The 14,868-nt window shown below is 51.2% G+C and overlaps 1 protein-coding gene across 8 annotated transcripts in view; it reads left to right on the top strand.

The window, feature by feature from the left end:
• LRRFIP1 (LRR binding FLII interacting protein 1) overlaps nucleotides 1-14,868 on the top strand; it is a 135,351-nt gene that overhangs the window by 68,427 nt on the left and 52,056 nt on the right. For 7 of the 8 annotated variants that reach the window (XM_033112534.1, XM_033112521.1, XM_033112520.1 and 4 more), the window contains exon 2: nucleotides 1,551-1,637. In XM_033112534.1, coding sequence (XP_032968425.1) covers nucleotides 1,551-1,637 — 87 coding nt within the window. Of the gene's footprint in view, nucleotides 1-1,550; nucleotides 1,638-11,200; nucleotides 11,219-14,545; nucleotides 14,594-14,868 lie in introns of all 8 variants that reach the window. The other variant, XM_033112535.1, reaches the window with a different exon arrangement.

Here is a 14,868-nt window from a genome sequence, read left to right as displayed (position 1 = left end):
GTGGCTGCCTGGTCTACACTGGCCTAGACACTGAGTCAGCAGGCTGCCCTCGGTGTGGACATGGGCTTCTTGCTGGCCCATCCGTGGGGCTGTGGGAAGTCAAGGCAGCTGACGTCCGTCTGGGGAACCTTCCCTTCTCCTTTTCTCCAACTTTACCCTTGACACCAGTAACACACTTTAGGAAATTGAAAATGAGGAAAGTTCTGATGCAATTGTGACACCCCCTGATTTGAAAGACCTGGGCCTGGGTTGATAAAGGAACCACAGGAACGAGTCAAGTTATAGAATAAATTCCTTATGACGACACGGCCAGCCAACCTCAAAGACAGCTCAGCTGTGGTCCATCTTCATTGTGGATTAGAATTTAGAAATAGGAATTTGTAATTTAATAGAAGTGTGGGGTGGGGGAGACAAATGTCCCTGACACCAGTGCCCGCTGTCCTGACATGAGCCTGCGGTGCAGGGTGCCAGCCATTGGGGAGACACTGCCCCATGAGACACGCGGGCCACACACCCCCGCCCCCCGCTTGCCGGCCCCACTGACCACAGCAGAAGCCTGCTCACCCTCTCTGATGGTCCCATTTTAAGATTATCAGGGAACAGTGAGACATTTGGAAAAATGTGTCTGCAGAACTGGTGGAAGAATTACAAGTGTACCCCTGAAAACATTAAGTGGAAAGAAGGAAGGATTTGTTCAACACCAGAAAACCTGGGTCCTGGTACACCTGTGCCACTCACTTCAGCAGCTGCTGTGTTACCTGAAATAGTGACTAAGCATGAGATGTGTAAAACATGCAACAGTGTTCAAGTGCCAGGTTTACTGGTGCTGGTGGCCCTGGGCCCGCATTTTAAGTGTCCTCAAACAGAATGTGGCAGAACACTCACAAGGTGACAGTTAAATGGAGGCAGCTTTTTTTCAACGTGTGTCTTCTAACAGCTAGAACCATGCCACTCTGGTCCTTGTCTTGAGAAAAGATGGGCACTGCAGGTGTTGACAGGAAGCCGAGGGCAGCAGGGCATCGTGAGAGGTACCGGTCAGGAGTTCTAGAAAGCTGGATCAGAGTCCAGCCCCAGTCGGGCACATTTGGCAGCTGCTCCTGCTCTGCTCCCTGCTCTATGAAGGGAGGGGTTGAACCACTGGCCTGTGGTCCTGTCCAGCTCTAATGCTTTGCTTCGTGCGTTAGTCTGTTATAACTCCAGAGGAAGGCAGACTACCCAGCCCTGCCACTTACAGGCTGTGTGACTTTGGGCAAGTTACTTACCCTCTCTGTACCTTAGCTCCCTCACCTGTAAACTGGGGGTGGTGACGGTATCTACTTAATAGAGCTGTTGTGAGGAGCACACATAATGTATATAAAGCCCTTAGAATAGTTGTAACTGCTACGACTCTCACTCCTGACCACTCTCTGAACTCCTACAAGTCTGTGATGCACTGTTGTATATTTATCAGAAACTCTGAACAAGGTTTTCTTTCAACAGTACCCCATGAACCATGTACTCGAAAGGAGCCGCTGGTTTGTCTTCTAATAAAATCTCTGGGTCTGTTTCAGGCGGAGGCCAGGCTGGCGGCGAAGCGTGCGGCCCGCGCCGAGGCCCGAGAGATCAGGATGAAGGAGCTGGAGCGGCAGCAAAAGGAGGTGACATGCAGTTCTTTGTTGCTTCTTTTCACGGGCGTTTTTCTTTGCAGTAGAGTGTGCACACACAGAGGCACCTGTCCATTTGGCTTTGTTCTTAATCAGAACACACTTGTGCCTCTGACTTTGGTTCAAGGTCAGGCCAGGGCGGGCACATAGCATGGATGCCAGACGTGCCTGCCCCAGACGCCCAACGAGCATCCTACACAAAGCCACTTTCCTGTGTAGGTCTTCCCGGCCCGGCTGTCTGGCTGGAAGAGGTGCTGGCTCTGAACTTCAAGGCCTAACTCCTGAGTGAGAATCCCCATCCTCTGAATTAAAAATGTGAAAAGACAACAGAGGATTCGTTTTTTTAAACTAACCAGACTGTTTGGTTTAAACCTATTTTGCCTGCGGTTTTTATATGTTTTAAAGTTTCATGAAGCCTGAATGCTGCATGGGATACAGAACGCAGAGTAAACACCATGGATGGAATAGCTAGGGGAGAAGTTGCGCCCCCCCCGCCGCCCCCCAGGAAAATGGATAGTAATGTGTGTACACACCTGTTAATGGTCTTTGCGACTTATTTTCATAATCTTGGCCTGGAGCCTGAAATCACGTGGACAGCTGAGGGCTCTGTAACTGGTCGTTAGAGCAGTGAGCTTTTCTGTGACCTTGAAGTCACCAGGGAATGAAGTGAGTCCCTCTCCAGGGGACCCTGGCCTCCTGTGGGCCACGCCCTGTGCAGGCATCCATGCCAGGTCCTGCCGAAGGCTTTTCTTGTTCGGAAGATTTGAATTTAGTCTGTTGGGGAGAGGCAGCTGGCCGCCTTCCCCAGGGCTGGTTTTCAGGCACAGAATCTTGTTTGGTTCGCATAGCCCAATTTGAAAAGTCGGGCCAATGTTTTAATACTTGTGAGATTTCAGATAGAGATCTGGATTTCCAGTTTCTCTTAAAACCATTGCAGATTCTGCCACATTCCGAAGGTCGCATTCCCGGCGGGGCGAGGCCCCAGCCACCAGCCCCAGTCCCTTTGGTCCCTCTCTGCCTGAGGAGTTTGCCATTCCCGGTGGAAATGTGTAAGCGTGGAGGGACACGGCCAGATTTGAATTTGGGGAGGAACGTTCTTCCTCATGCTTTGAAGAACAGGTGCAAGATTACTAGAAACTTAAGCCCAGGACGTTAGTTGGGGAGTCACACCATAGTCCCAACTACGGGAGGCAGGGGCCACAAGGCAGTCCCCACAGTGACCGGACCGGGGTTGGGGGGGAAATGGCTCCTGAGGGACAGGCCACACCACACTCCAGCAATTGTTGGGAGATGGCCGTGTTTTAGTTATTACTTGTCCTGTGTTCCCACGTGAATAAAGACTAATTCAAAAGTGGGTCGCCCCCTTCCCCTCTTTGTTGGAAATACAAATGGAGTTGTAAGCAGACTCTGGTTTTTATGATGTTTTGCCGCCAGAGTTAATTTAGTACTTTAATTTTTTGTACTTTTTTACTCTTCATTTATTCAAGGAAGGACAGGGTTAGCATTTTCTCAGTGCCCTTCCCCCCAGAATTGCGTTTATCATTTTAGAGTTGGAAATAGATACTCCTGAAGTTTCATGTTAATTATTCGGATTTTAAAACTTCCTAAGGCCTGATGATTGACAGGAAGCACCTCCCCACCCCATTGTCTTGGTGAAGGGAGAGGATGGCCCCCGATGGGTGCCCCTCTGGGAGCTCAGGGCATGACCTGGGTCATTCAAGGAAGCATTTTTAAACGCCAAGACGAGGATTGGGCTGGGGAGAAAAATGAGCAGATCTCGTTTGCAGATCGTTGTCACAGGGCTGTATAAGGAGCCACCCTCAGAGCCATCAGAGCCCCAGGCTGCATCTGCACACCCAGACTCCGAGATAAACCTGTGATCCTTGAAGGCCACCTAAGGGAATATTCCTTAGCCTAAGCTGTATTTTAATAATAGATATTTAATGACAAGTTGCTTTTTCTAACTTCCTGGTGTCGATGTCTCTTTTGAATATTGCTGTTCATTCAGTACATACTTGAAAGCCCACTGTGAGCAAGACACTGCGAGACCCTTCCCCTCTGATTTAGAAACCAGAATGGCTGTAGCGCATTAGGGTGCTCGTGCAGTGGGGAGTGGGCGTTAGGGCGCTCACACCGTGGGCGTTAGGGCGCTCACACCGTGGGCGTTAGGGTGCTCACAGGTGGGCGTTAGGGTGCTCACAGGTGGGCGTTAGGGCGTTCACAGGTGGGCGTTAGGGCGCTCACACCGTGGGCGTTAGGGCGCTCACACCGTGGGCGTTAGGGCGCTCACAGGTGGGCGTTAGGGCGCTCACAGGTGGGCGTTAGGGCGTTCACACCGTGGGCGTTAGGGCGCTCACACCGTGGGCGTTAGGGCGCTCACAGGTGGGCGTTAGGGCGCTCACAGGTGGGCGTTAGGGCGCTCACACCGTGGGCGTTAGGGCGTTCACACCGTGGGCGTTAGGGCGTTCACACCGTGGGCGTTAGGGCGCTCACACCGTGGGCGTTAGGGCGCTCACAGGTGGGCGTTAGGGCGCTCACACCATGGGCGTTAGGGCGCTCACACCGTGGGCGTTAGGGCGCTCACACCGTGGGCGTTAGGGTGCTCACAGGTGGGCGTTAGGGTGCTCACAGGTGGGCGTTAGGGCGCTCACACCGTGGGCGTTAGGGCGCTCACACCGTGGGCGTTAGGGCGTTCACACCGTGGGCGTTAGGGCGCTCACAGGTGGGCGTTAGGGCGCTCACACCGTGGGCGTTAGGGCGCTCACACCGTGGGCGTTAGGGCGTTCACACCGTGGGCGTTAGGGCGTTCACACCGTGGGCGTTAGGGCGCTCACAGGTGGGCGTTAGGGCGCTCACACCGTGGGCGTTAGGGCGTTCACACCATGGGCGTTAGGGCGCTCACAGGTGGGCGTTAGGGCGTTCACACCGTGGGCGTTAGGGCGCTCACACCGTGGGCGTTAGGGCGCTCACAGGTGGGCGTTAGGGCGTTCACACCGTGGGCGTTAGGGCGTTCACACCGTGGGCGTTAGGGCGTTCACACCGTGGGCGTTAGGGCGCTCACAGGTGGGCGTTAGGGCGCTCACAGTTGGGTGTTAGGGCGCTCACACCGTGGGCGTTAGGGCGCTCACAGGTGGGCGTTAGGGCGCTCACACCGTGGGCGTTAGGGCGTTCACACCGTGGGCGTTAGGGCGCTCACAGGTGGGCGTTAGGGCGTTCACACCGTGGGCGTTAGGGCGCTCACAGGTGGGCGTTAGGGAGCTCACACCGTGGGCGTTAGGGCGCTCACAGGTGGGCGTTAGGGCGTTCACAGCGTGGGCGTTAGGGCGTTCACACTGTGGGCGTTAGGGCGCTCACAGGTGGGCGTTAGGGCGCTCACACCGTGGGCGTTAGGGCGCTCACACCGTGGGCGTTAGGGTGCTCACACCGTGGGCGTTAGGGCGCTCACAGGTGAGCGTTAGGGCGCTCACAGGTGGGCGTTAGGGTGCTCACAGGTGGGCGTTAGGGCGCTCACACCGTGGGCGTTAGGGCGCTCACAGGTGGGCGTTAGGGCGCTCACACCGTGGGCGTTAGGGCGCTCACAGGTGGGCGTTAGGGTGCTCACAGGTGGGCGTTAGGGCGCTCACACCGTGGGCGTTAGGGCGCTCACAGGTGGGCGTTAGGGCGCTCACACCGTGGGCGTTAGGGCGCTCACAGGTGGGCGTTAGGGCGCTCACACCGTGGGCGTTAGGGCGCTCACACCGTGGGCGTTAGGGCGCTCACAGGTGGGCGTTAGGGCGTTCACACCATGGGCGTTAGGGCGCTCACAGGTGGGCGTTAGGGTGCTCACACCGTGGGCGTTAGGGCGCTCACAGGTGGGCGTTAGGGCGTTCACACCGTGGGCGTTAGGGCGCTCACAGGTGGGCGTTAGGGCGTTCACACCGTGGGCGTTAGGGCGCTCACACCGTGGGCGTTAGGGCGTTCACAGTTGGGCGTTAGGGCGCTCACAGGTGGGCGTTAGGGCGCTCACAGTGGGCGTTAGGGCGTTCACACCGTGGGCGTTAGGGCTCTCACACCGTGGGCGTTAGGGCGCTCACACCGTGGGCGTTAGGGCGTTCACAGGTGGGCGTTAGGGCGCTCACAGGTGGGCGTTAGGGCGTTCACACCGTGGGCGTTAGGGCGCTCACAGGTGGGCTTAGGGCGCTCACAGGTGGGCGTTAGGGCGCTCACACAGTGGCGTTAGGGCGTTCACACCGTGGGCGTTAGGGCGCTCACAGGTGGGCGTTAGGGCGCTCACAGGTGGGCGTTAGGGCGCTCACAGGTGGGCGTTAGGGCGTTCACACCGTGGGCATTAGGGCGTTCACACCGTGGGCGTTAGTGCGCTCACAGGTGGGCGTTAGGGCGCTCACAGGTGGGCGTTAGGGCGTTCACACCGTGGGCGTTAGGGCGCTCACACCGTGGGCGTTAGGGCGCTCACAGGTGGGCGTTAGGGCGCTCACAGGTGGGCGTTAGGGCGTTCACACTGTGGGCGTTAGGGCGCTCACAGGTGGGCGTTAGGGCGTTCACACCGTGGGCGTTAGGGCGCTCACACCGTGGGCGTTAGGGCGCTCACAGGTGGGCGTTAGGGCGCTCACAGGTGGGCGTTAGGGCGCTCACACCGTGGGCGTTAGGGCGCTCACAGGTGGGCGTTAGGGCGCTCACACCGTGGGCGTTAGGGCGCTCACAGGTGGGCGTTAGGGCGTTCACACCGTGGGCGTTAGGGCGTTCACACCGTGGGCGTTAGGGCGCTCACAGGTGGGCGTTAGGGCGCTCACAGGTGGGCGTTAGGGCGTTCACACCGTGGGCGTTAGGGCGCTCACACCGTGGGCGTTAGGGCGCTCACAGGTGGGCGTTAGGGCGCTCACAGGTGGGCGTTAGGGCGTTCACACTGTGGGCGTTAGGGCGCTCACAGGTGGGCGTTAGGGCGTTCACACCGTGGGCGTTAGGGCGCTCACACCGTGGGCGTTAGGGCGCTCACAGGTGGGCGTTAGGGCGCTCACACCGTGGGCGTTAGGGCGCTCACAGGTGGGCGTTAGGGTGCTCACAGGTGGGCGTTAGGGCGCTCACACCGTGGGCGTTAGGGCGCTCACACCGTGGGCGTTAGGGCGCTCACAGGTGGGCGTTAGGGCGCTCACAGGTGGGCGTTAGGGCGTTCACACTGTGGGCGTTAGGGCGCTCACAGGTGGGCGTTAGGGCGTTCACACCGTGGGCGTTAGGGCGCTCACACCGTGGGCGTTAGGGCGCTCACAGGTGGGCGTTAGGGCGCTCACACCGTGGGCGTTAGGGCGCTCACACCGTGGGCCCCGTGTCTCAGGACGCATCACCATGTTTGGAGACAGTCGCTTCATCCTCCTGCACCATGAGCCATGCACCCTCCCTCTTAGTGGCTCATCTGGTTTTAATCAGCTTCCCCTGGCTCTCCAACTGTCCCATCTTTTTTTATAAGGTCTCAAAAGAGTTGTTGCTTTGCCCGGTTTTGCCACACTTGATTGAGTTTCAACACAAACTCCTCTCCTCCTGTTTGTAAGAATTTCTGGTGGCCTGTGGCTGTCCCCTCAGCTCTGTTCCAACAGACTCAGGAGGAAGATGGCAGGGGATCCTGCTGGGAGGGGAGGGAGAGGAGCTACCTTTGGTTTTCATGATCCTGTTAGTAATCATTTATAACTTTTCTCACATTTAAGAGAAAGTTACTTTTGCCAAAAATACAAATGTAAAATTTCTGCAAAATCAAGGCAAAAATGAATTACAAGTACAGAGTATGTACATACATAGCTATTTTCCACATCAAACATGTAGATAAAATAGATTCTATCCTGAATTATGCACAGAATTGATTTAAATACATACTTGATAACATAAACAGGTTATTGCTTGCAAAGTTCTTTGGCACAAGTTCTTGATTTAGAAAATACAAGTAAAGGAGCAGCTGGGTGGCTCAGTTGGTTAGAGTGCGAGCTCTCAACAACAAGGTTGCCAGTTCAATCCCTGCATGGGCTGCACCCCCTGCAACTAAAGATTGAAAACGGCGACTGGACTTGGAGCTGAGCTGCGCCCTCCACAACTAGACTGAAGGACAACAACTTGGAGCTGATGGGCCCTGGAGAAACACACTGTTCCCCAATATTCCCCAATAAAAAATAATAATTTAAAAAAGAAAAGAAAGAAAATACAAGTTAAGTGGAATTAAGCTAAGAAACCATCTATTTGAATGGCCTCCTTTAAAAACCAAGCACCGTTTCTCCCTTTGAGTCACAGGAAGTGCTCTTCTGTTTCATTTTAATTCTACATCAGAGTAATCCTGCTTTTCAAGCAGCCAAAATACAACTGCTACCGCAGGATGGGAAACTTGAAGTCTTGGCCATTTAGTTTCAGTCGTGTAGCATGTGGGTTTGGAGTTAGGAGAGGGGTTCAGCAGCGGTCGCCGCCCCTTGCAGCAGCCCTGCAGGGCACACTAGGAAGGGGAGCCCCCAGGAGTGACTCTCTCAGGCTGCGCGGTAGCCGGTGGTAACACTGGCATTCTTACCCGGGCTGAGCCCTGGCGGAGCCCAGCTCTGTGCAGCGAGCGTGACGTGCCCTCGGGTGTTTAGTGCCTGCTGGGACCTTGGGCTTTGCAGGGAAGATTTGATTAAAACCTGGGAAATCTGGATCAAAATGCCTCCCTCATTCCTACACACGTGTTGTTTGGTTAGTAGACAGCATTAGCATTTTGAAATTCTTCATTCTAAGGGTATGTTTCACTGTCATAGTAAAGACACTGAAATGGTTCACGGGCATCAGAGTCCTGGGGACTGTCTCACATGCGGATAGTTGGGTGGGTTGGGTCCTCTCCGCGTTCAGGTGCCCAGCTCTCAGACGTGGGACAAAGCTGCCCCGTGTGGGTTTGGGCTGAGCGAGGACCGGGAAGGCAGCCCAGCTTCACCGTGAGAAAGCACCTTGGGTGGCATCACCTTCCCTGTCCTGTGCTCACACTCCGTGGGGACAGGCAGTGACACCGTGGAGGCACCTTCTCTGCTGCGCTCCAGCTCCTGCTGCGGTCACGTCGCAGGCCTGGTGACGAGCCCCACCCTGAGTGAGCAGGTGTGCGGTGACGACCCAGTGTGTGTGCACAGAGCAGATCAGGTCGGGGTGCAGGATGGAGGCCGAACGCCCGGCTTCACCCAGGGTTTGTAGCAATCTGACTAGCCCAGCAGCAGCTCTGATACCGACGACAATTTTGCTCTTGTAAATTTAGGCTCTTTGAAATAGGAGAATAGTGCTATTTAAAGTTTATGTCTGCTTCTTCAGAAAAGAAATTCGAAAGGTTTTAAATAAAATAGGGGAATCTTTTATTAGTAGTCAAAGATGACTAGGGGGCAGCAGAGGGGACGAGAGGGGCCCCTGGCACCCCTGACGTGGAGCGGCACTGGGCCTGGGTCCTGTCACTTATAGTCGGTGAGGGGACACATCCGAGTTTTAGTTACAGGTGAGAAGAAGAGAGCTTCATAATAGTTTTACTCCCAGCTAAGAAAATGGCCGAGCCAAGATTGAAATCTAGACCCGAAAAAGCTGCAGAGCTTGTGCAGCTTCACAGTACACACTCTGCCTCAAAATCAGATGGACAATCAGCGATCAAAACCAAGGGCAGCGTCAGCATGGTAACCGTGGGCTTGGAATTGGCGGGGAGTGGCGAGCGTGCTGGCACTCGCCGCGGACGGGAAAGAATGAGCTGCATAATCCTAGTCACTTTACGAGCGGAAGCGCACCTTGAAAAACAAGTTTTTTCCTTGGGCTGAACTTGAGACACAGTGTAATCAACACAGAATAGGCAACTGTGTTGGCAAGACTTCCCCAAGGACACAGAGGCAGTAGCTGTTCGGCTGCTGTGTCTGCTTTGACCCCAGTCCGGTGGGGGTGGGGAGTGGACACGTGGGCACATCTAGCAGAAGAGTGCGGCCTGCTGACGTGCTCTAAGCTTCAGGTCGGGGGTGGGGTGTGCGCTGAGGCCTCCGGGAGGTGTGCAGAGACCACCGCCCAGCCTCTCCCCTGCGTGTTATTACAGGAGCTCCCACAGGGCGAGCTCTTACAACCTCATAGCCGGAGGCACTGGCGTTTTCAGTAGTTGATCAAGTGGGAACGAATGTGCCTTGGACTAGCAGTGTTGCACTAGTAGGGCTGAATTTTTGGTGTAAAACATGAGAAATAGGACCCTGTCTTCATCGGGTGACCAGCCACCCACCTCTATTCAGGTGTTTCTGAGCTGGGCCAGGGTTTCCTCAGAAGGCGATGCCTGGAGGAGCTGGGGGCTCAGACCGGGAAGCTGGGGACACTGTTTGGGGGTTTTCAGAGGTGGGTTTTGGTTGATGCCACACTGGGGTCCTCCAAGGGGAGCACGGAATGTGTACAGAGAGGAGAGGTGAGCAGAAACACCAGTGTCTGAAGAATACAGACCTGTCATCAGAAGCCTTGGGGCCTGTGAACTGGTTGTTGGTTGGTCTAACCACCCAGGCCAGCCCCCGCCACCTGCAGGGGCCCATCCACCCTCCGTAGGGGTTCTTGTTACCAGTGCAGAGGGTGGGACTCGACTAAGTCAGCCGTGCTTTGGGAGCTGTTTAAAAGGATGGTGAGGATTCATTAAGGAAGAAGAGTGTGCAGGGAAATTTAAGGGAACGTTTTACTGCGTGTAAGATCCTACACCACTAGTAGAAAAACATGGTCGTGGCAGGACCAGCGGACGCGGTGGTCAGGGTGCATCTCTTTCATTGCTACTGACCAGATACACAGTTTGTTGGAGGTCCAGCGTTTCATACAGTCGTGGTGTTGAATACATTCACCTGTGCTCACCCACGGACGACTAGAAACACCGAGTTTCTAATCTCACTGTTTGGTGATGCCCTGAACGATGTCGCCTCAGTGTTTTGCCGAATGAATGAGTGAACAAATGAATGAAGCAGGTATCTCAGTCTTACCTACAAAATGAGGAGAAATCTCTGAAGCAAGCTGCTATGTCCAAGTATGATGATAAGCTTTTCTAAAAAAAAATGCTTGTTATATTGTAGTGACCACTCTGTTTAGCTGGAATTTTTCTGGTGCTCTGTTTAAATCCTCAGGAGACAGAACATGAAATCATCTTTCTTTGCTGTTTGTGAATTTGACCAGTTGACTTTCCAATTAAGTTTCTGTACTTTTTTTGTTACACTTTTATCACTGTGAAAATAAATTTTAAATTGAAGATGAACTCCTTTTTCGTGTGCATGGTAACAGGTCATACAGACTTCTGCATTAGAAACAGGACTCTTGTAGAGCACATTTGCCCGTTTCACCAGTGTATCTAAAACAGTGTCAAATAAGTTACGAAGTTACTTTGTAAGTAACGAAGTAACAAGTTATATAAGTTACGAAGAGACAAGAGTTTATTTATTTATATTTTACCAATTACTCAGTTTTTTTTCCAATATGGCTTTTCTTCATATTTCTATGTACTTAACAGAACTTTTTTCTCTGATGTTTCTACTCCTTTAATTGGATTTTATATCTCTTTTTCTGTTTCTTTTGCTCTTCTTTAGATCTATCAGGTTCAAAAGGTATGCTCTTTCTTCTTTATTTTCTAATTTGCATGTACTAGATTTTCCTTGCCAAGGGCCTGGTCACCTTTCAGAAATAACGCCAGTCACTGAAAATGCGTGGAAGCTCTTACTGCTTCTTCTGCTGTTTTGTTTATGAATCGACGTAAGCAGAATGCTGAAGTCCCCACTTCTATCTCTGCTAAAAGCAACTGTCCATCAGACACACTTCTGTGTACTGAATGCTTTTCTGATCTCCGTTTTTCTCAAGAAATTAGAAAATTGTTTCTTTGAGGAAAAAAATGAATTCTAAGAGGAAATTAAATCAAATTTCAAGATTTTGGAAAATTTTTGTAATCAGATATTTAAAGAGAAAGATTATCCTTCCATATTATTTTATTAGAAAACTTTTCAAATATCAGTGCAAATTACCATACATTAAAAGACTATTACATACTAGTAAAAAATCAGAGTGAAAAAGAAAATGATATAATGATACAATCCCATAGCTTAAAATAAACCTGCCTCCTCTCCCTAATATTCAGAGTGCTAACGTGCATCTGTTTTCTAGTATTTTGTAGAAGCAGTTGAGGTTCAGAAATAAATACACTGAGCAGGCCAGACACAGAAAATAAAAGCAACCCGGTCAGTGTTTCCTTATTCAGCAATAATGAAGGAAGAAGGAGTGAGCAGTACCTGAGCGTTTATAGACTAGACACAGTGAATTTTCCCATAAATGACTTTAGTCGGTTATGACACCTATCATAGTTTCTTTTCTAAAATTTATTTAGTTTCTAGATAAAGAACAACAATGTTGTTCAATGTTCTTTTAGAGCTAAGGAAAAATCAAAATAAAGGAATTTAATTTCAGAGGTTAGAACACGCAGGCCCTTTAGACACACTCTAGGTGAATTTAAAATTCTGTCTTTGAATTCTTTTACTAGTTACAGACCTGAGTTGCCTTTCCTTCCTTCCACCCCCCCCCCCCCGCCCACCATCTGCCTCACTACTGTCCCGAAGCGTGTAAAGAAATCAGTTAGGTAGGCACCAGAATCTATTCGTACTTTGCTAATTTTTGCAGGGATCGCGTACTGAAATGGGTATTGAAGCTAGAGCCCAATCACACTTTCAGAGTCTCAGTAAGAATTGAGCAGGTCAGCGTTAAGGCTGGCACGCTTGGGAACCCTTGCTGTAACCGACAGAGCAGCGTATCATTGTCCAAATGCTAGACAAGAGACTCTGTCTGGGTATTTCCACTCTGACTCATTCATTTCTTACTAGGTTACTGTTACTTTGTTTTCACTAACTCACCAAAGATAAACTGTTAGAACTCTGTCAGAATGGTAACTTGCACACAAAGTAAAACTAGTCCTCAGTGGCAAAGCAGATACCCATTTTTATAATAAGGATGGGTCCAGGGTCAGGGAAACCTTTCCTTGTCACTAAGATTTGTGACAAGGAAAAGGAGGCAGTAAATGTTCTCTCCTAGCCCACTGGCTGTTTTGTGTGCTGGTTTCTCATCTGTTGAATCAAAGCTATTTCTGAAAGTCAAGTACCTTTTCCATTAGTCTGGCTCTGCCCCCTCCCCCTGAAACCCCTTGCATGACTCACCACTAATCATAGTAGTTTACCTTTGAAATACTGTGTGCTTTTTGGAGTGTGCTGTGCTGGCCTGCTGGTAATATCAGGACTGCTGGTTAACTGCACTTGCGTGGACCAACATGGAATTGTACCTAGAGTTACAACAGCTAGCGGTAAGGCCACCCGTGAACTAGGTGGAAGATTTTGAATACTGGTTCTTATTTTTATCACAAAAAGAGCAATGGGTAATTGCAGCATTTGATAGCGGTATAAGATTGGCAAAAAGGAGAATATGAAAATAGAAAAGCCAATAATGGAGACTTCCTTTGGAATTTAAGCAGTTTTTTGTGATGGTATATAGGCCCTCGTCCGTTTATAAACCACATTTTCTTTCTAACTTTGTAATTACGCTATGAGATAAAGGAGGGTTGATGGCATCAAATTTTGCCTATCTGGAATTTGAGTGAGAGGGGCTAACATTAATTGAATGCAAAATAGCTTTATGCTGTTGCATTTCACTTAAATTGACGTTAAAACATGACTGGGAAGGGTTTACTTTTATTTGCTTTCTCAATTTATATTCTAAGGAAAGGACCTTTCAGAAAAAATATTGGCTCCTATACTTTTGATACTATAGGTCTGTATTGGTTGAATTTTTAAAACCTTATTAAACTCTCCGTCCTCACTTTTCTTCTTCCAATTTTCTACTTACACCATCTCTAAGAGAAGGGGCAAGACCATCAGAGAGCCAGAGTTTAAATCTGGCCACCCTTCAAAATAAACGGAGACTACACCAAACATAGCGGCAGCATGTTTTGGTCGTGGTAAAACAATTTCCAAAATTGTCTTGGACTTCTAGCATCCAGTTTTTTCCTTTTGATTATAAGGTTTTACTGTGTAAAGAGGGAAATCACGTCTGTTAGGTGATGTGGAGGTTTGGTTGGTTGTTCCTTGATTTTCTTCCTGGAAATTGAGAGGTAAGTGAAAAGCCCGAACCCCATTAGTTGAGCTGTACCTGGGTTCCCACCTGACTCTGCAATTAACTATGTTTAGTAACAGTAATAGCCGTTCTGAATCTGCTCGTCTCATTCTGAATTGGACCATTGTGGATCGGACGAGTCAGACAAAGGCATGGAGGCATTAGCTAGAGAAAAACGCAGAGTGTAGCTTACGAACGTAATTTTTTCCCTTCAAAGACCTCTGTGTAGGCCACTCGGTCGCCCTTTCCTTAGTGGCTGTAAAGACATCCAAAGTTTGTCAAGTCTCCTGGACCTAAATTTAGCACCAATATCAGGTAGCGGGAGCAAGTGCCCCAGAAATCCAGGGGTGATCACAGTTGCTCCCCGTTTCCTCTAGGTTTTCTCTTTCCTTTTGCAGTGACACGGGAATGACTCCCAGCTTGTGCTTCCCCTGCACGGGGTCCATTCCTGCCGTGTGCTTGCTGGAGCCGTGAACTCCTTTGCAGAGGGCTCGAAATGCCGCCGGGCTGTGTAAATGCCTCGTCTCTACGGAGGCCGCCCCTCGCCCATGAGTGCTTTGTCCTGGGCTCCCCGGGCTTGCCCAGGGGGCAGCGGGATGGGCAGGGTTTGTGTTCCCAGGCCCCCGCCTGGGCAGCACTGACCCTGCAGGGCCCGAGCTGTTGCTACTGCTTTGTCTTGCCGTGTCACCCTCTCCGTGTGGCTTGGGCAGGAGCTTGGAAATGCATGTCAGAACAGTTTCTTATTACATTTCACTTGTTGCCTAATTTTCTTTCCCTTCTGTCTATAGAAATATTATGGGCTGGACACAAAATGGGGTGACATCGAGCAGTGGATGGTAGGCCTTGAATATGATTTTAAGATACGTCCATGGTTTATAATTGGATTCTTACACAGTTTAATTACACAGATAGATTCCTGTTGCACCATAATTTAATCCCGAGAGGTTTCTTCCGGGACTTGTGCATCTGGCCTGTTTGGTTACTTCCTGTGTGAGGCCTGGTTGGACCGGCCCTGGCCAGGCGTTGGGTCTGGTCTGTTCAGTACAAGCTGACTCCTGGAGTCTCCAGGCGGCTGTTTGTGGAGGTCTCTGACCTCCTGGGGCAGGGCACT

Source organism: Rhinolophus ferrumequinum, chromosome 8 (genome assembly GCF_004115265.2).
Source record: "Rhinolophus ferrumequinum isolate MPI-CBG mRhiFer1 chromosome 8, mRhiFer1_v1.p, whole genome shotgun sequence".
Classification (NCBI taxonomy): Eukaryota; Metazoa; Chordata; class Mammalia; order Chiroptera; family Rhinolophidae; genus Rhinolophus; species Rhinolophus ferrumequinum.
Note: the sequence above shows the minus strand (reverse complement) of the source record. Positions and strands in the feature narration are given on the sequence as shown.